The 25339-nt window shown below is 44.2% G+C and overlaps 2 protein-coding genes across 2 annotated transcripts in view; one reads left to right on the forward strand and one right to left on the reverse strand.

The window, feature by feature from the left end:
- Window positions 1–25339, forward strand: part of LOC136331912 (zinc finger protein 420-like) — a 320698-nt gene that overhangs the window by 155486 nt on the left and 139873 nt on the right.
- Window positions 1–25339, reverse strand: part of LOC136331895 (zinc finger protein 737-like) — a 122511-nt gene that overhangs the window by 5722 nt on the left and 91450 nt on the right. The window contains exon 5 of the mRNA XM_066271060.1: window positions 4641–4782. Within this exon, the coding sequence (XP_066127157.1) occupies window positions 4641–4782 (142 nt within the window). The remainder of the gene's footprint in view (window positions 1–4640; window positions 4783–25339) is intronic.

Genomic DNA, 25339 nt, shown 5'->3' on the forward strand with positions numbered 1-25339 from the left:
GTGCCAAGAGAATGGCAGTACATGCGGAATGTACTGTAAAGTCCAATTTTTAAAAAGCGAGTAATTGTTCAAGCACACAGAGACTGCAGTACTGATGACAGATATTGAAAACATAAAAAGCATGACCGGTAGTGGTGGGGTGGACAGAGTGACAGCCTGAGATGCTGAGGTACCAGGTCTCAATCCCTGAGGTCTCTGGCCAGAGCATCTCATTTACCTTTTTAGCGTAGGCTCAAAAGTTTAAGAGCAAAGACAGCAGGCCTGACCAAGTAATGGCACAGTAAATATGACAGCTGAGATGTTGAGGACCCAGGTCCAAAACCATAAGGTTGCTGGCTCAAGTGTAGGCACACCAGTTTAACAGTGGGATCACTGGCTTAAGCACAAGGGTTGCTGGCTTGAAGGCCAAAGTCACTGGCTTGATCAACGAGTCAGTGTCTCAGATGACTCCTGGGTACATGTAAGAAAGCAATCAATAAACAACTAAGATGTCCCAACTATGAGTTGATGCTTTTCATCTGTCTCCCTTTCTGCTGTCCCTCTTTCTCTCACTAAAAAAATATACAAAATAAAAAAGGAAAATTAGTATCAAGGTTACCAGCTTGAGCATGGGATTCTCATTATTCCATGGTTACTAACTTGATCCCAAAGTTGCCAGCTTGAGTAAGTGGTCACTGCCTCAGCTGAAAACCCCCATCAAGGCACACATAACAAATAGTCACTGAACAACAAATTAAAAAGTGACTCAATTAGGAGTTGATGTGTGTCATCTCCCTTGCATTCTCTCACTCTCAGTTAAAAAAAAGGGAGGGAGGGTCATTTTCAAATGAAGAAAAGAGAATCAGGGTCATTGTAAAATAAAACAATCATGAATAAAAATAGACATGTTAAGAAATCAATGGATGATGATAAAGAATGAAACCAAAGCATTTGCAGAAGCATAGCACACATAGAAGGTATTGTGCTAAGTGAAATAAGACTGGCAGAAAAACACATATACCATATAATGTCAATTATATTTGGAATCTAAAGAACAATATACATGAATAAACAACCAGAAAGAGACTCACAGATATAGTGAACAGAATGATGGCTGTCAGAGGGCAGAGGAGTTGGAAGACTGGGTCAAAAAGTTGAAACACTTTAGCCTGACCTGTGGTGGTGCAGTGGGTAAAAGCATTGACCTGGAATGCTGAGGTCGCCAGTTCAAAACCCTGGGCTTGCCTGGTAAAGGCACATATGGGAGTTGATGCTTTCTGCTCCTCCCTCCCTTCTCTCTCTTGGCCTCTCTCTAAAATGAATAAATAAAATCTTAAAAAAAAAAAAAAAGTTGAAACACTTTAGAAGAATACACTGGTAGTAACAGAATGTGGTTGTGGGATATAAAGTGCAGCATGGAAAGTATAGTAAATAATACTGTATTATCCACGCTGGGTCCCTGAAATATCTTGGGGAATACTGTCAGATTTTATAAAGTATATTAGGGTCTAACCACTCTCCTGTACATCTGAAACTAGTACAAAATAGTACTGAATAAAAAATAAAATGCAAACCAAGAAAATTAATGTCAAATTTTGAAAATTATATAAATGTTCCAGTGATCAAAAATCCTTTTATATTAACCATAATTTATAACTGAGTGTACCCTCAAACAGCAAAAGTTTTCATCATGACATTGTATAGAAAAATTTTTAGACAATATATTTAAATCATTCAAAAATAACTATCAAGTATAATTATAATAAAGATATTTAAGTGACATGAGAAATGTTTTCTGGCTTACTGTATTTCACCTAATGATATAAAAATGTGTACCCATAATCCACCTAAAAAAAACACCATTTTTTTCTAAATAAAGAAAGCATTAGAAAGTTGTAAAATATGAACAGACTAATCTTTAAATATTTCAGATTAAGCACATCATAATAAAAAAACATGCTGACAAACGAAAAACCTCATCATTGCTTTTTCCTGAAATAAACTTGAATTAAGGAACAAAGCTACTTCCTAAATATGAACTGTCCAATAATGCTGTATCCCACTTCTTACCAAAGGTGAACAATTCTGCATGTTATAAAAGCAGTTGTGAATTCAAAAGTCAAAAAAATGACAAAAATCTAATCAAAAAGTAAAAACAGAGAAAGTCAGAGTCCTGGGCAGCTCCCAACTGCGCAAGAAAGAATGACAGAATGACAGTGATAATGAAAGCAGGTAACAATGGACACTTTCCCACCTACTGTGCAATAATCTAAGGTCACCTGTGGCAGCAACTATTGAAGGACTCCATGAGATACATAGAGACATGAAATTATTCTAATGTTAAAAATTAAAAATAACAGACTGGAAATATTTTTAATTTTGTTCCTAAGTTAAAGGGGGGTAGAGAGATTCATGCATGCACCTCGATGTGATGCACAGGAAAACCCTTGCCTGGAGCTGTTGTTTTATCCACCCAGGGCAATGGTCACAACTGAGCTGTTTTTAGTGCTTGAGGTGGAGACACCACAGAGCCATCGTAGGCACCCAGGGATAACAAACTGGAAACAAATGAGACATGATTTCAGGAGGAAAGGGAGAAAAAGTGAAAGAGACAGAGGAAAACAGAGAAGTGTAAAGAGGAAAAGCAGATGGTCACTTCCCCTGTATGTCCTGAGTGGAATCGAACCCAGGACATCTATATTCCAAGCGAACACTCTCCCACTGAAACAAAGGGCCAGGGACCAGACCAGAAATTTGTAACAATAATCCATACTAAGCAAAAGAACATTTTGAATTAAAACAGAATTAGATCTTCACACTTTGGGGAGATGCTTTATGTTGTAATGAAATCATTAAGTCTTCACTCTGTACAGTCTTGTGGGAATCCTCCATTATATTCAAAATGATAAATCTGGCCTGACGTGGCAGTGGAGCAGAGCACAGAATGTTGAATGGGGACACAGAGGACTCGTGTTCAAAACCCAAAGGTACCCAATCGAAAGTGGCTCAACAACTTGAGCACGGGATTGCTGGCTTGGGCATGGAATCATAGACATGACCCAGGGTTGCTGGCTTGAGCAAGGGGTCACTGACTCTGCTGTAGCCCCAGATCAAGGCACATAAATGAAAGTAGTCAATGAACAAGTGCAGCAAAAAAGAAATAATGCTTCTTATGTCTCTCTCTTTCTGTCTATCCCTCTCTGTTGAACGAAAGAAAAGGAAAGGAAGGGAGAAAGGGAGGGAGGAGGGGAAAAAGAGGAAGAAAGGAAGGAAGGAAGGAAGGAAGGAAGGAAGGAAGGAAGGAAGGAAGGAAGGAAGGGGAAGGGAGGAAGGGAGGAAGGAAGGAAGGAAGGAAGGAAGGAAGGAAGGAAGGAAGGAAGGAAGGAAGGAAGGAAGGAAGGGGGGAGGGAGGGAGGAAGAGAGGGAGGAAAAGAGAGGGTGGAGAAGGAAGGAAGGAAAGAAGGAAGGAAAGAAGGAAGGAAAGGAGGGAGGGAGACAGACAGGGAGGGAGGTAAGGAAATAATTCTGAAAACATGGCATCGTGCCCAGAATTCCTGAAATTTCTGGATCCAATCTGAAGATCTCAACCACTTTCATCAAAAACTACAAATGAGCCTGACTAGGCGGTGGCGCAGTAGATAGAGTGTGGGACTGGGATGCGAAGACCCAGGTTAGAGACCTTGAGGTTGCCAGCTTGAGCATGGGCTCATCTGGCTTGAGCAAAAAGCTCACCAGCTTGGACCCAAGGTCTCTGGCTCGAGCAAGGGTTACTCAGTCAGCTGAAGGCCCACGGTAAAGGCACATATAAGAAAGCAATCAATGAACAACTAAGGTGTCATAACAAAAAACTGATGATTGATGCTTCTCATCTCTCTCTGTTCCTGTCTGTCTATCCCTCTCTCTGACTCTCTATCTGTCCCTGTAAAAACAAAACAAAAAAAAAAACTACAAGTGAGAAAACAGCTTATCATGTAATTTCTCGGGTACATACACAGGTTTTCTGTGATGCCCAAAGCTATGGAAGAGGAATCATCATGGCAGCCCTCAGTCCACGGGGAAGACTTGGACCCCACTGCTAATGTGAAGACAGAGGTCGCTAGAGCAAAAGCAGAGTCCTGAGAGGATGCTAGAATATGGGACGTGTTGGAGACAAGCTGTCCCTCTCTGACAGCAACCAGAATAAACCTGGGCCTCTCAGACCCCTTTCCACTGCAGCAGCTTCCCAACCACACTGGAAGGTCTGGCTTCCACCATTACATTTAGATCTCTTACGTGCCTCATCTGCTTCCTCCTCCCACTTATCTCAATGGAAGGATACTGTCATTTTCCTTCCCAGCTCCAATTTCTAATTCATTTTGTGCCCAGGTAAGAAGACATGATACAATATTACAATGTTCTAAAAAATAGCTTTCCAAAATAATGTGTTTTTTGATAGCACTTTAATCATTATAGACACCACATAAGTTTTCATACACTGAGTTCTAATCAATATGCATCATGAAGCCTTTGTTTCTACGCCACCAAACCCCCATATTTGGTCCCTGATGGGAGAACTGTAAAATCTACCCTGCAAGGCAGAAGCTCCTACGTGATGTTCACCCTAGAGAACAGAAGAAAAAGCTGCTGGTAGAGAAGAAACTCAGGAAGGAAGTCGTCCTCACCCAGGGAGACCAGGTTCCTGTAGTTCTCCAACATCACATCCGTGTACAGTTTCCGCTGAGCTGGGTTCAGGCATTCCCACTCCTCCCGAGAGAAATCTACAGTCACATCCCTGAAGGTCACATTCCTGAAGGTCAATGGTTTCTGGAAGAAAAGACACATTAACAAAGTTCCACGGTCTCAGTTCACAATGCCATCCAACATGGAAACAGAGAAGTGGTTTTGTCCTAAGAGAAAATAATTCAGTAAGATCATTTTTACCCAGCAATATATATTTTTCCTGAGTGGGTGTGAGAAAGAGGGTCACACAAACTGGTTTGAGAGAAATGAGAAGCATCAACTCAAGCTGTGGGACTTTTAGTTGTTCATTCACTGCCTTCTGATCTGTACTTTGACCAGGTGGCTCTAGCTGAGACAGTGACTCATTGCTTAAGCCAGAAACCTTTGAGATCCTGACAGTAACAACGGGGTAATGTCTATAAACCAACGCTCAATCGGGGGACCTTGGGTTGAAGTCACTGATGTTGTGGCTTTGAATCTGGGTCCTCAGTGTCCCAGGTCAGTGTCTTATCTACTGTGCCAATACCTTGTCAGGCAGCAATATTCTTTTGCAAAAAGTGTTTTATCTTTTGTTTTCTTAATCTTTCACACAGTAATATTCTCTAACTTATTTTCTAACACTGAGTAATAAGGATTACACATTTCCATAAATCCACTACACAGACTTAACTTTACAAGATGAATTTTAAAATTACAGTGGTATCTTGAAATACAAGCAAACCAACATGCAAATTTTTTTTTTTTGTATTTTTCTGAAGCTGGAAATGGGGAGAGACAGTCAGACAGACTCCCGCATGCACCCAACCAGGATCCACCCGGAACGCCCACCAGGGGCGACGCTCTGCCCACCAGGGGGCGATGCTCTGACCCTCCGGGCCGTCGCTCTGCCACAACCAGAGCCACTCTAGCGCCTGGGGCAGAGGCCAAGGAGCCATCCCCAGCGCCTGGGCCATCTTTGCTCCAACGGAGCCTTGGCTGCGGGAGGGGAAGAGAGAGACAGAGAGGAAGGAGGGGAGGGGGTGGAGAAGCAAATGGGTGCTTCTCCTATGTGCCCTGGCCGGGAATCGAACCTGGGTCCCCCGCACGCCAAGCCGACACTCTACCGCTGAGCCAACCGGCCAGGGCCCCAACATACAAATTTGTTAAGATATGAGCTGCGACTCAGTCCATATTTTTGTTCGAGATCCAAGCAAAATTCCCGTAAGACTTGTGATTCAGGAAGCTGCCACTAGTTGGCACGTTGGCGCACAGGTCCATAATCGGCAGAACACCACCAGCATCTCGTTTCACGTGATACCTGCAGAATCAAGCCGAATCTCATGCGCAGTACTCATTCTTGCATCATTTTTGCATTTTTCACTAACTTTTTTTGTGTGCTACCATGGGGCCAAAGAACATGAGTGTAAAGGACAGTGGCGAGAAGAAGAAGAGAATGATGTCCATAGAAGTAAAGCAAGAAATAATAGAAAAAAATGAATGTGTGGTGTACGAGTGATTGAACTGGCAAGGCTGTATGACCGCAATATATCTACAATTTGTACCATCATTAAACAAAAGGATGCCATCAAAAGTACAATCCAGTGAAAGGAACTATAATTTTGTCCCAATTAAGGACAAATATCCATGAAGAAATGAAAAAGCTTCTGCTGGTGTGGTTGAAAGAGAAAAAGTTGGCAGGAGATACAGTGACAGAGACTGTAATATGCGAAAAGGCACATATTATTTATGGCGATTTGAAAAAGAAAGAACCATCAATCTCAAAAGAGGCAGCAGAAGATACATTTAAGGCAAGTCACAGCTGGTTTGTAAATTTCAAAAAGAGATCTGGCGTCCACTCGGTGGTGAGGCATGATGAAGCTGTGAGTGCTGACATTAAGGCAGCTGAGGAGTACATCACACGTTTTGCTGTGCTTATTGCAAAGGAAGGCTACATTCAACAGGTGTTGAACTGTGATGAAACAGGATTGTTTTCGAAAAAAATGCCCCAGAGGACTTTCATCACCGCAGAGAAGTTGCCAGGCCATAAACCCATGAAGGACCATTTGACCCTTACACTGTGTGGAAATGCTAGCGGTGACCTAAAGTAAAGCCACTGCTAGTGTATCATTCCGAAAATCCTCGAGCCTTTACGACTCACAAGTCTTAAAAAAAACCCTGCAGGTTATGTGGCACGCCAATGCTAGGGGATGGGTTACGTGGCAGTTTTTTATTGAATAGGTAAATTTCATCTTTGGTCTGACAGTAAAGAAATATCTTCAAGAAACTAAACTCCCAATGAAAGCATTACTAATCCTTGATAATGCTCCAGCCCACCAACCTGGTCTTGAAGAAGACATTCTTGATGAGTTCAAATTCGTGAAAGTCCTCTACCTCTCACCCAACACGACTTCAATCTTGCAACCAACCTATGGATCAGCAGGTCACTTCCAACTTTAAAAAGCTTTACACGCCTGACCTGTGGTGGCGCAGTGGATAAAGCGTCGACCTGGAAATGCTGAGGTCGCCGGTTCGAAACCCTGGACTTGCCTGGTCAAGGCACATATGGGAGTTGATGCTTCCAGCTCCTCCCCCCTTCTCTCTCTGTCTCTCCTCTCTCTCTCTCTCTCTCTCTCTCTCTCTGTCTTTCCCTCTCCTCTCTAAAAAAAAAAAAAAGAATAAAAAAAAAAAAAGCTTTACACTTGCCTGACCAGGCGGTGGCGCAGTGGATAGAGTGTTGGACTGGGATGCGGAAGGACCCAGGTTCAAGACCCTGAGGTCGCCAGCTTGAGCGCGGGCTTATCTGGCTTGAGCAAAAAGCTCACCGGCTTGGACCCAAGGTCGCTGGGACCAGCAAGGGGTTACTCGGTCTGCTGAAGGCCCAAGGTCAAGGTACATATGAGAAAGCAATCAATGAACAACTATGAAGTCGCAACGTGCAACGAAAAACTAATGATTGATGCTTCTCATCTCTCTCCGTTCCTGTCTGTCTGTCCCTGTCTATTGCTGCCTCTGTAAAAAAAAAAAAAAAGCTTTACACTGTAAGCACTTGTTCTGCCGCTGCTTTGATGTAAATCCTCCAGGGCATTTTTTTCTAAAACAATCCTGTTTCATCACAGTTCAACACCTGTTGGGGGATGTAGCCTTCCTTTGCAATAAGCACAGCAAAAAGTGTGATGTACTCCTCAGCTGCTTTGAGGTGACTGAGAATAAATTCTAACCCTTCAAGACTTAGAAAGATCACTACATCATGATATGTTTATGCATTATTGACTTGGCATGGCAAGAGGTTACAAGAACCTTTCACTCGGCATGAAAAAAGTTATGGCCTGATGTTGCAGACAAGGACTTCAAAGGATTCGAACCAGAGACTGAGACCAAGGTAGAAGCGTTGGAGGAGATTGTGCCCCTTGGAAAGTCTATGGGTCTGGAGGTAGATGAGGGTGACGTAAACGAGTTCGTCCAGGAACATGAGGAGGAACTCTCAACTGAGGAGTTGAAGGAGCTACAGATGATGCAACATACGGAGCTTCTGCAGGAGATTAGTAGTGAGGAGGAGGTAGAGTCAGAGGAAGTGATTTCTACAAGAGAAATTAAAGACATGCTGGCAATGTGGTTCTGAGAAGCTTTCAAGTTTCATTGAAAAGAAACACCCAGAAAAAGTTTCAACTGGTCGTGCTTCAGCAGTTCTTAATGATACTTGTTTGTCACATTTCTGTACCATTTTAAAAGGAAGGCAAAAGCAAACCTCTTTGGATAGATTTTTATTCAAAAGTCCTGCAAGTGAAAGTACTGAAAGAGCAGCCAAAAGGCAAAAACAGGTGATGATTAAATGAAAAATACATAACGTTAAGCTTAGGTTAAGTTTAAAGTTAAAAAAGTGCATTTTTTTACAATTAAGTTTTTGTGGTTTCATTTTAAGTAAAGAAAGTGCAGTTTTAGTTCTGTTTAAAGTAAAGAAAATGCAGTTTTAGTTTACATTTAGTGTTAAGAAAGTGCAGTTTTAGTTTTTGTGTCTACAGTGCCTGCATCCCTTCCTCCCTCCCTCCTCCTCTGCCATTCACCTCCATTAGCTGCACTCGTCTGTGTCCAAGGTTAGAATACAGTACTAAATAACACTTTTTTCTTTTATTTCATATATTTTGTTATGCATTTGTAATGTATACATGTGGGTTTCTTAATTAAAAACATGTCTTTTTTCATCATTTAGGATGGTTTGGGAATGTTTCACAGGGCTAGAATGAATTAAATCTATTTCAGTTATTTTAAATGGGAGAAATTTGTTTGATATACGAGTTGACTGACTTACGAGCTTGGTTATAGAACAAATTAAACTCGTATCTCAAGGTACCACTGTATGGCATCACCATGACCTGGTAGGAAAATGTTCTTTCACCCACACCAGGAGCTTTCTCCTGATATACCAATGTGGCAGGTTCAATTCCTGGTCAAGGCATATTCAAGAAATCAACCAATTAATTATTAAGAAGTGAAACAGCAAGTTTATGGCATTTCCCTCTCTCTCTCTCTCTCAAAAATTTATCAACAGAATTAAGGCATCAACACAGGCATGTGGATTTGTCAGTGTTATATTTGTATCAGTCATGATGAGTTGTGTATATTTGTCAGGTGAAAAAGTCACAGCAACTTGGCAGTGTAAGTACTTCTTCACTTTTGACATGGACAACAGTGAACTTCTGTTTTCTAAAATTGCTCATTCTCAATCAAGTGTGGAGATGGGGCCTGTGTTTCCACACATCTACCAAACTCTCTTTTTACCGGTGACACCAATGTCTCCAGTCCACGTGCCACACTCCTGAAAAGCACAGAGAAAGAAAACACAAAGGAAAATGCATACATGACCTTGATCTAAAATTTTAATGGAATTTCTTGATCTCAAGGATTAGGATTCATAGCAACTAAAAATTTATTATACGTAATCTTAGAACAAGATATTTCTTCCCTTGCTGTGAGACTGCTTTGTGGAACAAACAATACAGTGAATGATGGACCTTGAGTTTTACTTCAAATGTAATCTATAATTTTTCAAAAAATTGTACAAAGACTAGCCCATACTGCTAGGAAAACTTGTAAACATCTATAGAAGTTTCTATAACGGATAATAAACTTTTTATCATTATTTATTTATTTATTTATTCATTTTTTAGAGAGGAGAGACAGAAAAGAGACAGAGAGAGATAGAGATAAGGGGGAGAAGCAGAAAGCATCAACTCCCATATGTGCCTTGACCAGGCAAGCCCGGGGTTCCGAACTGGCGACTACAGCATTCCAGATTGACATTTTATCCACTGTGCCACTACAGGTCAGGTAATAATATAAACTTAAGCAAGAAGAAAAAATAGCTCAAATAACGTTAACACATTATACACAGAACTAGGTACAGTTTGAAAGTGATAGAGCCTGACCTGTGCTGGTGCAGAGGAAAAAGTGTCAACCTGGAACACTGAGGTTGCTGGTTCAAAACTCTAGGCTTCCCTAATCAAGGCACATATTGGAGTTCATGCTTTCTGCTCCTTCTCTCTTCCTACTTATACTGTCTTGGTTGATCTCTCCTCTTTAAAATGAATTAATAAAAATCTTAAAAATAAAATGATAGAAAATAAAATGAAAGATATTGTGATTCTGTAGTTTCACGAATCACTTGGGAATAATACTTATTATTACTTTTTTTGTGACAGAAAGAGAGAGAGAGAGAGAGAGAGAGAGAGAGAGAGAGAGGGAGAGACAGGGATCACCAGGAAAGAGATGAGAAACATCTGTTCTTAGTTCCATCTCCTTACTTTTTCATTGACTGCTTTCTCATATGTGCATTGTCGAGAGTAGGGGAAAACTACAGCAGAACGAGTGACCCCCACTTACTCCATGGGGCAAGCCAGCAACCTTGGTCTTCAAACCAGAGAACTTGGTCTTTAAGCAAGACACCATGGGGTCATGTTTATGATTGCATGCTCAAGCTGGTGACATCAGGGATTTGAACAGGGTCCTCTGTGTCCCAGTCCAATGCTCTATCTACTGTGCCACCACTGGGTCAGGTAATACTCGTTTTTAATAAACACAGAAGCAAGAAGAACATCCATAATAATAGAAAACATTTTAAAGCAACTGATTCGTTGTCTCTAATTTCTTTAAAAAATTTTATACACATTCATCGAGAGCTATGTTATGACATTGTAGGAACACAATATAAATAATGAAATTTGGAGATAATCATAAAAACAGTAATTTTTGCAACTACCCATCCACATGCACCCTCCACGTTCTGTTCTTTAACATTCCTTTAAATTAAAGACGTTCTCAGCAATCTAGTGAGCAGGTCTCTTCTAGCTGCTCTTCTCTGTCAGAACTTCCTCAGTTATTCTAACCTGTAGAAGGTACATTTCCTTAATCCTGGACTACAGAGGTGATGCTAGAGCCACATGAAACTAAAGCCTACTTTCCCTTCTTACTGATGCTTGAGCCTCTGATCCATCCTTACAAGGATGATGGACACAGTTGTCCTTCCAGGTGATGTTACAAAGGGGATATTTCTAGTATTAGAAAGTGATTAGTGAGTAATGGCGACATGAGAGATAACCCTGATAACTCCAACTGAAATTTCAACAAATTGAACAACTACAACACAGTGAAATAACCCCAGCTGGGCTCACAGTGCACCTGAAAGATCTCCATACCAAATGGACTGAAGGTGTGGTGGGTTGAAAAGGGGGCAGAAGATAAAACGCACTCATGCTCAGCTCTGAAGAGGAGAGAAACCACCTGACCAGGTTTTTTTCTTTTTCTTTGCTGCTCTGTGGGGAAGAGGAAGAGCCATGCTGCCTGGGTCTTATTTACCATGAAGAATCAAGCCCACAGTGCCTGAGCCTCCTTCAGATAGGAGGAGCGGAGAGGCTGAGGGGCAGAGGAGGTGCTGAACTAAGGGGGAGTGAGGGGACGGGCTGAGCTCAGGGTCCTGGCCACAATTCCCGTGGTTTGCCTGCCCTCCACACTCTGCAACAAAACAAAGTGCAGCACCCCAGCCTCTCAGGTGCCAACTCGCTCACCTCGTGGGTAGGAAGAATGGCAGTGGCAGAACCCACAGCTAGCTCTCCAGAGCCACTCTCTCCACTGAGAAATAGAGCTACTCCACATTGGGTCTCCTGGTTTCTTGACATGTGAGGAGGAGCTCCAAGAGACATCAAATCGCCACTGCTAGGACATTAAAGCCACAAAACCATAAAGTTATAAACCTGAAGCTGTAAAACCCTCACTATATGCCACATCCACCCATGACTGCGGCCCTGCCTGCATCATTAACAGGGAGGTCTCAGGGAAGATCTTCCTAAGAATCTCAGAGCCAAAACTTGCAGTAGAGAAACACGTATTGGAAAAAAAGTAGTAACCACAAAAACCTGAAAAAATTTTTTCCTTTTATTTCTTTTCCCCATTTTATTTACTTTCCTTTCTCTTATTCTTTTCTTCTCTTTCTCTTTTAAATTTTATTATCTTAAACTTTTATATTTTATTATTTATCTTTGTGATTTCTTTTTTCTTTTTCTATGCTTCTCCTCATTTCCTGTGGTTTTTCATTATACTTATCATTGTATATATAATTTTTATATTTTTCATGAATTTTTTTGTTATTTCCCATTTTTTAGTTGTTTCTTGTTAGAGTTCTTAACAATATCACTCTCAAATGCCATCAAGGTAGAAAAAATCAAATACCATGGACACACAAGAAAGAGACGTAATTCAGATAAGTAATTAAAAATCTCCATAAAGAAATCTCAACTACATGGAAACCCAGGACATAAAAGAGAATTTAAAACTGATGTTATAAAAAAACTCAATAATTTCCATGAAAACAATGATAGGCTTTTTATTGAGCTGAGAAACAAATTAATGAACAAAAACAGTACTTCATAAAAGAGATTTGAACTTTCAAAAAGAACCAGAGACGAAGAACTCAATACATGAACTGAAAAATAAGGTAGCAAGTTTAGCTAATAAAACAGGACAGAAAAAAAAGGGAATAAGTAACACCGAAAACAGGCAACTAGAGATGCTACACAGAGAAGACTCATGAATAAAAATAAAAAAAAAAAAGAGAGATCTAGAAGAACTGATTGCCTCTATCAGAAAGAACAATACAAGGTGTGACCAGGTGGTGGTGCAGTAGATAAGAGATTTGGACTGGGATGCAGATGACCCAGGTTTCAAACTCCAAGGTTGCCAGCTTGAGTGGGGGTTTGCTGACTTGAGCACTGATGGGATCATAGACATGACCCTATAGTCAGTCATGGGCTTCTGCCCAAAAATCACTGGCTAGAGGAACGGGTCACTTGCTCTACTGTAGCTCTGCATCAAGGCACATATGAGAAAGCAATCAATGAACAACTAAGTAACTACAACAGAGAATTGATGCTTCTCATCTCTCTCCTTTCCTGTCTGTCTGTCCCTATTTGACCCTGTCTGTCTCTGTCTCTCTCTCTCTCACACACACACACACACACACACACACACACGAAAAAGGTACATATAGAAAGAAAAAGCAACAATTTGACATGAAAATTTAAGGGATGCTGCAAAAGTAGCAATAAGAGACCTGACCAGGTGGTGGTACAGCAGATAGAGCGTCAGACTGGGACGCAGAGGACCCATATTCAAAACCCCGAGGTTGCTGACTTAAGAACAGGGTTATCTGGTATGAGCATGGATACCGGCTTGAACCAAAGGTCACTGGCTTGAGCAAGGGGTCACTTGGTCTGTTGTAGCTCCCTGGTCCAGACACATATGACAAAGCAATCAATGAACAACTAAGGTGCTGCAACGAAGAACCGATGCATCTCATCTCTCTCCCTTTCTGTCTGTCTGTCCCTATCTATCCTTCTCTCTTTGTCTCTCTGTCTCTGTCACACACACAAAAAATAAAGTATATGTAACAGGAAAATTTCTATCATTACAGTCTCATATGAAGAAACATAAAAGATCCCAAGTAGACAACCTAACATGACACCTTAAGCAACTAGGAAAAGAAGAATAAAAAAAACAGAAGAAGTAAATTAGTATCAATTAAAGCAGAACTAAAAGAAATATAGAATAGAAAATGTATAGAAAAAACAAATGCAACAAACAGCTCAGTTTATAAAAGATCAATATAATTGAGAAACCATTGGCTAGACTCATGAAGGTAAAAAGAGAAATGACTCATAGTAAACAAATCTAAAATGAAAGATGAGAAATTACCTCAAAAATCAGATATACAAAAGATCATAGTACAATACCATGAAAAATTTTATGCCATCAAATTAAACAACCTAGATGAAATGGATAAATTCCTACAAATACAATCTTCCTAGACTGAGTCACAAGTAGAAAACCTAAATAGACCCATAAAGAGGGAGGAATTACAAACAAGTATCAGAAACCACACAAAAGCCCGACAGGGGTGGCACACTGGATAGAGGGTTGGACTGGGATGCAGAGGGCACAGGTTCAAATCCCTGAGGTTACTGGCTGGAGCGTGGGCTCATCCAACTTGATCAGGAGGTGATAAGCTTAAGCATAGGGTTACTTTCTCATGCTAGTTGCTAGACATGATCCCACAGTCGCTGGCTTAAGCAAGGGGTCACTAGCTCTGGTCTAGTGCCCCTGGTCAATGCACATATAAGAAAGCAATCAATGAACAACGAAGAAGCCTCAACAAAGAACTGATGCTTCTTATATCTCTCCCTTCCTGTCTTTCCATATCTGTCACTCTTTCTGTCTACGTGCCCCTCCCCCCAAAAACCCATGATTTCCAAAATCTGGTTCTGGTTCTGGAGCAAAAATAAAAGTCCAGAACCAGATGACTATACTAGAGAATTCTACCAAACATTTAAAGATTTGGTTACTATGCATCTCGAATTCTCCAAAGAACAGAAGAAGAAGCATTACTCCTTAACACATTTTATGTGGTCAACAATATCATGTTACCAAAACCTGACAAGACAGTACAAAAATAAACAGAAAACAACAGACTATTATCTCTAATGAATACTGATGCAAAAATCCTAAACAAAATACTAGCAACTTGAATACAACAACACATTAAAAAAATAATACATTGGGGCCCTGGACAGTTGGCTCAGTGGTAGAGCGTCGGCCTGGCGTGCGGGAGTCCCGGGTTCGATTCCCGGCCAGGGCACACTGGAGAAGCGCCCATCTGCTTCTCCACCCCTCCCCCTCTCCTTCCTCTCTGTCTCTCTCTTCCCCTCCCGCAGCCGAGGCTCCACTGGAGCAAAGATGACCCGGGCGCTGGGGATGGCTCCTCAGCCTCTGCCCCAGGTGCTAGAGTGGCTCTGGTCGCAACAGAGTGACACCCCGGATGGGCAGAGCATTGCCCCCTGGTGGGCAGAGCGTCGCCCCCTGGTGGGCGTGCCGGGTGGATCCCAGTCGGGCGCATGCGGGAGTCTGTCTCTCCCTGTTTCCAGCTTCAGAAAAATACAGAAAAAAAAAATAATAATAATACATTGGCCTGACCTGTGGTGGCGCAGTGGATAAAGCACCAACTTGGAATGCTGAGGTCACCGGTTCAATATCCTGTACTTGCCTGGTCTAAAGCACATATGGGAGTTGAAACTTCCTGCTCCTCCCCCCTTTCTCTCTCTCTTTCTCTCTCTCTCCCTCACTCTCTCTCTCACTTTCTCTCTCCTCTTGAAAATAAATAAAAAACATTAAAAAAATTAAAAAAAAATAATACATTTTGATGAAGTGGGATTCATTCCAGAAGCACAAAGATGGTTTAATATACATAAGTCATTTAACATAACACACATCAAGAAAACAAAGAAAAATCATATGATCCTATCAATAGATGCAGAAATGCCATTCAGTAAGATACAACTTCCCTTGGAATAGAAGGCAACTTCCCTGGCCTCCATCTTACCTCGGGGCCAGGGAACCTTGTCGGGCGGGATGCGTGCTCTGTACTCAATAAAGCCGTTTACTATTCCATGCTTCGTGGCTCTGAGCCCCGTTCCTTCCTTCTCGGCGGGGAAAAATACCTTACATTTTGGTGCCGAAAACCAGGAAGGAGTTAGAAGTCTGCAAGGACCGCTCCTTTCCCCACCCCTCTGAGAAAGAACCAGGATCTCCCACCTTCCACCCACTTCGGCGCATGGTGCGGTAAGTCCCCTGCCTCCAGCCTTCCTCTCAGTTCTTTCTTCCAAGACTCCCTGTCCAAAACCGTAGCTACGTCAGGGAAGTCTTTTCCATCCATCCGAGTGCGTGTACTTGTCCCCAAGCGCATCCACTTTACCTTTTTCGTCCGTGGCCAGACTTTGAGTTTTTAGGATGATAATGCTCAATACTGACCACTCCCGAAGACTGAGGGCAGCTGTTGGGGCAGAGAAATCTCCCTCCTTAAAGAACAAGAAACTGTTCTTCTTCTCCGCTGTGGCCAGGCCACAGAACCCACTCGATTAGCCTCCTGAAGGGACTTTCGGTGTTAACACCCTCACCAATTTAACTATCGCCAAAAAAGCTGGGAAGTGATTGGAGATCTTACATACACGGCTTCTCATTATTCGCACACCTGTCCTTAATCTCTGTGCTGCCTGTTCCACCGCGCAGGCCTTTTTCTGGCCAGAGAAACCTCACCTAAAACCTCCACTACTGATCTTTCCTTCTCCGAGGACTCCCAACTCTCTCTCCTCCTGCCTGACCCCCAGGGGCATCTCTCTCTCTGGTCCCTCTGTGGACCTCTTTTGTGCTCAGTTCTCTTCCCTCTGAAAGACCCCTCACCTCCCTTCTCAAAAACCTGTTCCTTATTCACCAAAAAAAAAAAAAAAAAAAAAAGGAATAGAAGTACCTCAACAAAATAAAGGCCATATATGACAAACCATCAGCTAATTTCCTACTAAATGAAGAAAAACTGAAAGCTTTTCCACTAAAATCAGGAACAACACAAGGCTGCCAGTCTCTTCACTCCTATTCAACATAGTGCTGGAAGTTTTAGCCAGAACATCAGGGAAGAGAAAGAAAGAAAAGGCATTAATATGAGAAAGAACAAGTAACGTTATCATTTTTCCAGATGATATGACCTTGTATATAGGACACCCAACGCCCTGGCCAGTTGGCTCAGTGGTAGAGCATTCGTCCAACGTATGGCAGTCCCGGTTCAATTCCCTGTCAGGACACACAAGAGATGCGCCCATCTGCTTCTCCACCCTACGCCCTCTCACTACCCCCTCTTTGCCTCCTGCAGCCATGGCTCAATTGGAGCGAGTTGGCACTAGGCACTGAGGATGGCTCCATGGTCTCTGCCTCAGGTGCTAAGAAATGGCTCTGGCTGCAACAGAGCAAGGACCCCAGATGGGCAGAGCATGGCCTCCTGGTGGGCTTGCCACGTATATCCGGTCAGGGGCATGCGGGAGTCTGTCTTTGCCTTCCCTCCGCTCACTGAAGTAGAAAGATAGAAATAAGAAAACCCCAGACTCCACCAAAATAAATTAGCAACTATACACCAACACAATAAAGTCGAATAATATAAAATCAACAAACAAAAGTATATTGCGCCTGACCAGGTGGTGGCGCAGTGTATAGAGCATCAGATTGGGATGCAGAGGACCCTAAGGTCACCAGCTTGAGCATGGGCTCATCTGGTTTGAGCAAAGCTCACCAGCTTGGACCCAAGGTCGCTTGCCCAGGGAACATACAGGAACAGATCAATGTTCTCATCTCTCTAAAATCAATAAAATAAACATTAAAAAAAAGGAATGAAAAAGAGAAAGAGGCTGACAGTGGTGGTACAGACGATAAATCGTCAAGCTGGAATGCTGAGGTTGCTGATTTGAAACCCAGGGCTGACCCAGTCAAGGCACATAAGGGAAATCCCTTCAACGAGCTGATGCTCCCCACTCCTCCCCCGCTTTCTCTGCCTCCATCTTTCCATCTACTATTTAAAATCAATAAATAAAATTTAAAAAACTAAGCAAATGGAAACAACGTCACTAGGCAGGGACACTACCAGTAAAGAATTAGAGGTTGCAGGTCCTAAATCCACTGAAGTTAGGAGGAAAAGCAAACACAGCCTCTGCCCAGGACACGTCACTTACCTGAGAAGCAGCCATTCTGTCCTGGTCCTGCTCCTGCTTGTTTTCTCAGGGGACAATATGTTGAGGAGTCAGGTCTGCATTTTCAGAATGTACCACTACAGGTGTCCTCACAGCCCCTCTATCCACTTCCACCTCAGTCACAGACAGAAGGACCTGTAAATGCTGAAAAGGCCACAATCTCCTGTCCGTCCTCACTGGAGTCAGCCACAAGTGCTCCTACAGGGAGAACAAACTGTATTTTTTTCCTGTCTTCACCTGTCTGTCCTCCCTCAGACGTCCACACATTCCACAGCAATGAGAATGGGCACTGCTCTCCTGAACGCCCTAACCTCCTCTGACCATGCCTGCTCCCCACTCTCACTAATGCATCCCAGGTACACTCTCCTCTCTGGAGCATGTCTGTGCCTCCCCACTCACCTTTGCCTGTTTCTCTTCTAAGATTCCAGGGTTCCTCTTTTGGCTCTGAGCCTTGAGCCCACTTCTACTTCTGTGACTTATTTTTTTCGATGCTACAGAAAGGGGGACAGATATGTGCAGACAGATAAGAAGGGACAAAGATGAGAAGCATCAATTCTTAATTGTGGCTCTTTGGCTGTTCATTGACTGCTTTCTCATATGTGCCTTGATGGGGAAAAGGGGAATGCTACTGCAGAGCGAATGACCTCTTGCTCAAGCCAGCGACCCTAGCCTCAAGCCCCTGACCTAGGGCTTCAAGGCAGTGACCTTTGTGCTCAAACCAGGACCACGGGGTCATGTCTATGATCCCACATTCAAGCCGGGCGATCCAGCGCTCAAGCTGGTGACCTCAGGATTTCAAACATGGGTCCTCTGCGTCCCAGTCCAACGTTTTATCCTCTGTGACACCACCTGGTCAGGATAATTCTGTGACTTTTAAATAAAATTTATGGTATGAAAAACAAAAACAGAAAGCAAATGCTTCCAGGATCCTTGCTGCTAATCCCTGGGCTCACCCTGGAATCACCTGGAGCAGCTCATAAAAACAACAGTGCCACGTGACCTGCGGTGGTGCAGTGGGTAAAGTGTAGACCTGGAACACTGAGGTCCCTGGTTCAAAACCCTGGGCTTGCCTGATCAAGAGATATGTTGGAGTTGATGCTTCCTGCTCCTCCCTTCCTTCTCTCTATCTCTTTCCCTGGCTACTCTCTAAATTGAAAAATAAAAAACTAAACAGAACAAGTATGTTGCTCCACCCACAGCAGCTCTCCAAGTTTGAGTGGGATGGTGCAGGTGATGTCCTTTCTTAAAAATCGAGTCATCTAATAGGACCCCAGAGGGGAATGGTTTAGCTTCAATAAGCATGCAGAACCCTTGGGGATGAGGGCTCCACTTGAAGTTGTGGTTCTGCAGGTCTGCAGTGGGGCCCATGATAATGACATCTTTTTCTAGGTCTCAGCGGTGTCTGCATTGCTCCCTCAGAGCTGTTCTCAGCAGCACTGGCTGATGGGCTTCAGACCCAGCACAACTCACACTTCCGGATACTATGAGCGCAGTTTCACCCTTTCAGTTACTAATTCAACAAATCACAAGAAAAAAAAACCTGCTGAAAATTTGATGAACTCAAGACAAGGCTCTCACAGCTAAGATCAGACATCCTTACCAAGTGCACAGTGAAACAGCCTAATATAGTTGACTAAATACCAGTGCCTGTTTCAACATATGATAGACACTAGAAGGGATGCAGGGCTCAGAATTTAAACTTGACAAAATATTTATATATTTCAAAGAAAAACTATATGGAATCTTTTTTAATGTAACGACTTCTAGCATCAAGGACTTAAAAAGTTGAGACTGCCTCATACTTGGCAAAGAATTACAGGCTTTGTTTACGGCCTTGGCCAGTTGGTTCAGCAGTAAAGCGTCCACACGATGTGTGGAAATCCTGGGTTCGATTTCTGGTAAGGGCACACAGAGGATAAGTAACCATCTCCTTCTGCACTCCTCCCCCTCTCCATTCACTCTACCTTTCTCAACCTCTCCTACAGCCATGGCTTTATTGGAGCAAGGTGGCCCCAGGCACTGAGGATGCCTCCATGGCCTCACCTCAGGTGCTAGAATGCTTGACACTAAAATAGCTGACTACAGAGCAACAGCCCCTGATGGGCAGAACACCCCTAGTGGGCCAGCAAGGTGGGTAGATACCGGTGGGGGTGCATGCAGTAGTGTCTCTACTTCTCACTTGAGAGGAAAAATAAAACAATTATAAGCTGTGATTCTGAGATTTCACCAATGCTTAATAACTACTACAAGAAAACAGACATTCAACAGACTAAAATTGGCCTCAATAGGTTCTTTTCTTTTAATGAATTAAATGTCAGATATGTAATAAAAAAGGTAAATCTACTGGGCCAAAAAAAAAAAAAAAAATCTTTTCTCCTCCCCTACTTCTGCTCAGCAGCCCCCTTCCCTGAGCACCCTTCTCTCCGGGCTCCTCCCTCTTCTCGGAATTCCATTTATTCCCTGCGCTCCATTCCCCGGTTACTGTCACTCTGCCCGTCGCGGTCCCGTCCCCCCCGCACCCCTAGTTTTCCTCTCTTTATGGCCCCTCACTGTCCTCTCCTCCCCTCTCCGTCCCCTGATCCCTCCCAGCCCCGCTCTGCGCGTCCCCGGGGCCCCTTCGCTGTCGCCGCTCCCACACAGCCCTCCCCGCGCGGGGCCGGGGGCTCTTCTGGGGACCCCGCGTTCTCGCCCCGAATCCCCACGCCATGGAGAGTGTGCTCTTCCTGGACCCGGGCCTCTTATTAAATGCGGTGGGGTCTCAGGAGGGGGTCCGCAGGTCCTCAGGCCGGGGCAGGGGAGGCAGTTCGGGCTCTACCGGGTCAGAGAGGGGCCGGGAGCGGGGGGAGGGGCAGGGGCGCTGCCCTCTCGGGACCGAGGCAAGAAACCCCGCGGCACGCGCGTCCCACGCCTGACGGCCGGGCGGCCTGAGTTTCCCCGGAAACCGACCCGGAGCCCCAACCCGGCAGCGAAGCGGGCAGGCTGGGGCCTCTCACCGGGACTCCGCACTCACCGCTGGGGGCTCGGGAGCGGGCTCTCGGCGTCCGCAGCGACCCTCAGGCTCCCCGCGTGCACGAATGAGGACGGGAGGGTCAGGTTTAAACCCCGAAGACCGGCTCCAGATCCTGTGTGACCTTCGCTACAGCCGCTTCCTGGTCTGTAACGAACTGCGCTTGCGCCTCGTCTCTAAAGCCTAGCGGGTTACAGACCAACTGATAGACTCCCTCTGCGCGCGGGATTTTTCTTTTTCTTTCTTTTTTTTTTTTTTTTTTTTTTTGACAATGACACTGTGAGAGTCAGGAAGGGAGATGAGAAGCATCAATTTTTCGTTGCGGCATTTTTGTTGTTCACTGATTGCTTTCTCATATGTGCCTTCACCCGGGGGGCCACAACAGACCGAGTGACCCCATTGCTCAAGCCAGAGCAGCGCGCGCTCAAGCTGGACACTTAGGGGTTTCGAACTTGTGTCCTCAGCGTCCCAGTTTGACGCTCCCTGCACCATCCTCCGGTCAGGCACGGGCGGATGTTAATATTGACCAATCAGGAGTTGAGACAGCGGGGGAAGGAGAGGGAATGGGTGGGACCAAAATATCCCTGTAGTGGGCTCCCCTCCACACTTCTCACCAGTTAAGTTTTTTGTAGGTCTTGGAATTTCACTAAGGTAATAAAATATCTAAGATTTTTCCTCACAAAGTTAATATTATGACGAGTCCCTGCCGGGGTTGCTCAGTTTATTAGCGTCCTCCTGATCCACTAAGGGCTGTGGGTAATGGGATGGAGCTCATACAAAAAGCAAGCAATGAATGCATAAATGCGACGGCGCAGTGAGCGTCAGACTAGGACGCTGTCCTTCCTGTCTGACTCTCCAACTGTCTCAGTCAAAAAAAAAAAAATCCCACGCCCTGAAGGAAGCGCTCAATGGGTCCGTAACCCGCTGGCCTTTCGAGGCGACGCGCACGCACAGTTCCTTACAGAACAGGAACCGGCTTTAGCGAGGATCACGCGGGATCTGGAGCCGCTCTTCCGGGTTTAAACCCGACCCTCTCTGTCCCCATTCCTGCAGGCGGGGAGCTTGAGTGTCGCTGCAGACGCGAGAGCCCCGCTCCCCAGCCCCCAGCGGTGAGTGCAGAGTCCCGGTGAGAGGCCCCGAGCATCGGCCTGGCGTGCGGGGGACCCGGGTTCGATTCCCGGCCAGGGCACATAGGAGAAGCGCCCATTTGCTTCTCCACCCCCCCCCCCCCTCCTCTCTGTCTTTCTCTTCCCCTCCCGCAGCCAAGGCTCCATTGGAGCAAAGATGGCCCGGGCGCTGGGGATGGCTCCTTGGCCTCTGTCCCAGGCGCTAGAGTGACTCTGGTCACGACAGAGCGACACCCCGGAGGGGCAGAGCATCGCCCCCTGGTGGGCAGAGCATCGCCCCTGGTGGGCATGCCGGGTGGATCCCGGTCGGGCGCATGCGGGAGTCTCTCTGACTATCTCTCCCCGTTTCCAGCTTCAGAAAAATAGAAAAAAAAAATATTTTTCAGTTTATGAGGTTAGTTTTTGTTTGTTTTTTACAGAGACAGAGAGAGAGCCAGAGAGAGGGATAGACAGGGACAGACAGATAGGAATGGAGAGATGAGAAGCATCAATCATTAGTTTTTCATTGTGCATTGTGACACCTTAGTTGTTTTTTGATTGCTTTCTCATATGTGCCTTGACCATGGGCCTTCAGCAGACCAAGAAACCCCTTGCTCAAGCCAGCAACCTTGGGTCAAAGCTGGTGAACTTTTACTCAAACCAGATGAGCCCACGCTCAAGCTGGTGACCTCAGGGTCTCGAACCTGTGTCCTTGGCATCCCAGTCTGATGCTCTATCCACTGTGCCACTGCCTAGTCAGGCAAGATTAGTATTATTTTGTGGTAGGTGTTGCTGTACTGCAAATTTTGGCTCTGAGATTCTGGGAAGAACTCCTATGACCTTCCTGTTAATGATGTAGGCAGGGCCACAGTCATTGGTGTGTGTGGTATGTTGTAAGGGTTTACAGGTCCAGCTTAATGGCTTGGTGGCTTTAAGTTTCTTGCAGTGGCGATTTGAGGTCTCTGGGCACTCCTCCACATGTCTCAAGAAACCAGGGGACCCGATGTGGAGTAGCTCTGTTTCACAGTGGAGAGAGTGGCTCTGGAGTTAGCAGTGGGGTCTGGCACTGCCACTCTTCCCTTGGGCGAGGTGAGCGAGTTGTCATCTGGGAGGCTGGGACGCTGCACTTTGTTTTGGTGCTGAGAGTAGGCCACAGGCAGACTACAAAAAGTGTTGCCGGGACCCTGAACCCAGCCCGCCCCCTCTCCCCACCTTAGTTCAGCACCTGCTCCTCTGCCTCTCTGCCTCTCCTATCTGAAGGAGGCTCAGGCACTGCTGGCTTCACTGTTCATTTCACAGTAAACAAGACCCAGGCAACATGGCCCTTACTCATTCCTACAGTGCAGCCAAAAAAAAAAAAACCCACCAAAAAACTGGTAAGGCTGGTTCCTCTCCTATTCACAGCTGACCTTGGGGGCATTATATCTTCCACTCCTATTTTCAGTGCATCATTCACTCAGTTCATTCGGTGTGGGGATCTTTCAGGTGCACTGTGAGTTCAGCTGGGGTTACTTTACTGTGTTAAAGCTGTTCAATTTGATGTAATTTTACAAGGAGAGATCAGGGGAATCTCTCATCCCACCATTACTCTGTAATCACTTTCAAATACAAGAAATATCTCCTTTGTGACATCAAGTTGGGACAGTAACTGTGTCCAACATCCTTATGAGGATGAGTCAGAGGCTTGAGAATCAGTAAGAAGGGAATGTAGGCTTCAGTTTAACATGGCTGCAGATCACCTCTGTGGGACAGGATTAAGGAAATGCACCTTCTATGGGTCAGAATAGCTGAGGAGGTTCTGACAGAGAAGAGCAGCTAGAAGACACCTGCTCACTAGATTGCTGAGAACGTCCTGCCATTTTAAGGGAGTGTTAAGGTTCAGAATGTGGAGCATACATGTAGATGGACATTTGCAAAAATTACTATTTTTCTGATCATTTTCAGATAATTTCCTTATTCATATTGTGTGCCTACAATGTCACAGCAGAGCTCTCCACAAATGTGTATAAAATTTTTCAAAAAATTAGAGACAAAAAATCAATTCCTTTAAATTCTTTTCTGTTATTATGGATGTTCTTGCTACTGTGTCTATTAAAAACGAGTATCAGCTGACCAGTAGGGAGCACAGTGGATAGAGCGTTGAACTGGGACACAGAGGACGCAGGTTCAAACCCCCGACGTCACCAGCTTGAGCATGGAATCATAGACATGACCCCATGGTCACTTCCTTAAACTCAAAGCTTTCTGGCTTGAAGCCCAAGGTTGCTGGCTTGCCCCAAGCAGTAAGCAATGGAGTCGCTCGCTCTGCTATACTCCCTCCCCCTTCTCGTCAATGCACATACGGGAAAGCAATCAATGAACGGGAAAGCAATCAATGAACGACTAAGGAGACGTAACTAAGAACTGATGTTTTTCCTCCCTCTCTTTTCGTGACAGTCCCTCTCTCTGTCTCGCTGTGTCAGAGAAAAAAGAAAATAAAATGAGTATCATTCACAAGTGATTTATAAAACTACAGAACCACAATATCTTTCATTTTATTTTACTTTATTTTTAAGATTTTTATTAACTCATTTTAAAGACGAGAGGGAGCAAGAATGAATAAGTAGAGAAAAGGTAGGAGTAGAAAACATAAACTCCAATTTGTGCCTTCATTAGAGAAGCTAGGGATTTGAACCGGCAACCTCATTTTTCCAGGTTGACACTTTTTCCACTGCACCACCACAGGTCAGAGTCTATCACTATCAAACTGTACCTAGTTCTTCTATTATGTCTTTGTGCATAACATGTTAACATGATTTGAGCTATTTTTTCTTAAGAAGTTTTTGTTATTATCACTTATGGAAACGTCTTGAGATGTTTATGAGGTTTCTTATGAGTATTAGACAGTGTTTGTACAGTTTTTTTGAGAAATTGTAGATTAAGTTTCAAGTAAAACGCAATGTCTTTTCTTCGCTGTATGTTTGTTTCACAAAGCAGTCTCACAGAAAAAGAAGAAAGACCTAGTTCTAAGATTATGTATAGTAAATTTGTGGTTGCTATGCATCCTATTTCTTGAGAACAAGAAATCCTTTTAAAATTTTAGCTTGGACATTCTAGGAGGAGAGCAGAGAAAGGCCACGTGGAGGAGAGGAGTAGCAGCCAAGGTGGTGGAGTGCTGAAGGAGAAGCCAGTTTGTGTAGAGTTTGTGCAGAGAGAAGGAGATGGAGAACAGAGAAATGAAGAATGCAAATAGAGAAGTTGTGGTGGAAACCATCCAGATGAGCACTGTCTTTGATGGTGAAGCCATAGACCCAGGTACTGGGGCAAAATACAGATTCAACTCAAAAACTGGAGCCAGAGAGTGGAAAGATCCCTTAATGCAAATGCCAAAGCAGACTGAGTCCAGCACGCATGGAGCTGCTCCAAGCAGAGCTGTGTCTGTGGAAGGAACTGGGCCACCG

Source organism: Saccopteryx bilineata, chromosome 3 (assembly GCF_036850765.1).
Source record: "Saccopteryx bilineata isolate mSacBil1 chromosome 3, mSacBil1_pri_phased_curated, whole genome shotgun sequence".
Taxonomy (NCBI): Eukaryota; Metazoa; Chordata; class Mammalia; order Chiroptera; family Emballonuridae; genus Saccopteryx; species Saccopteryx bilineata.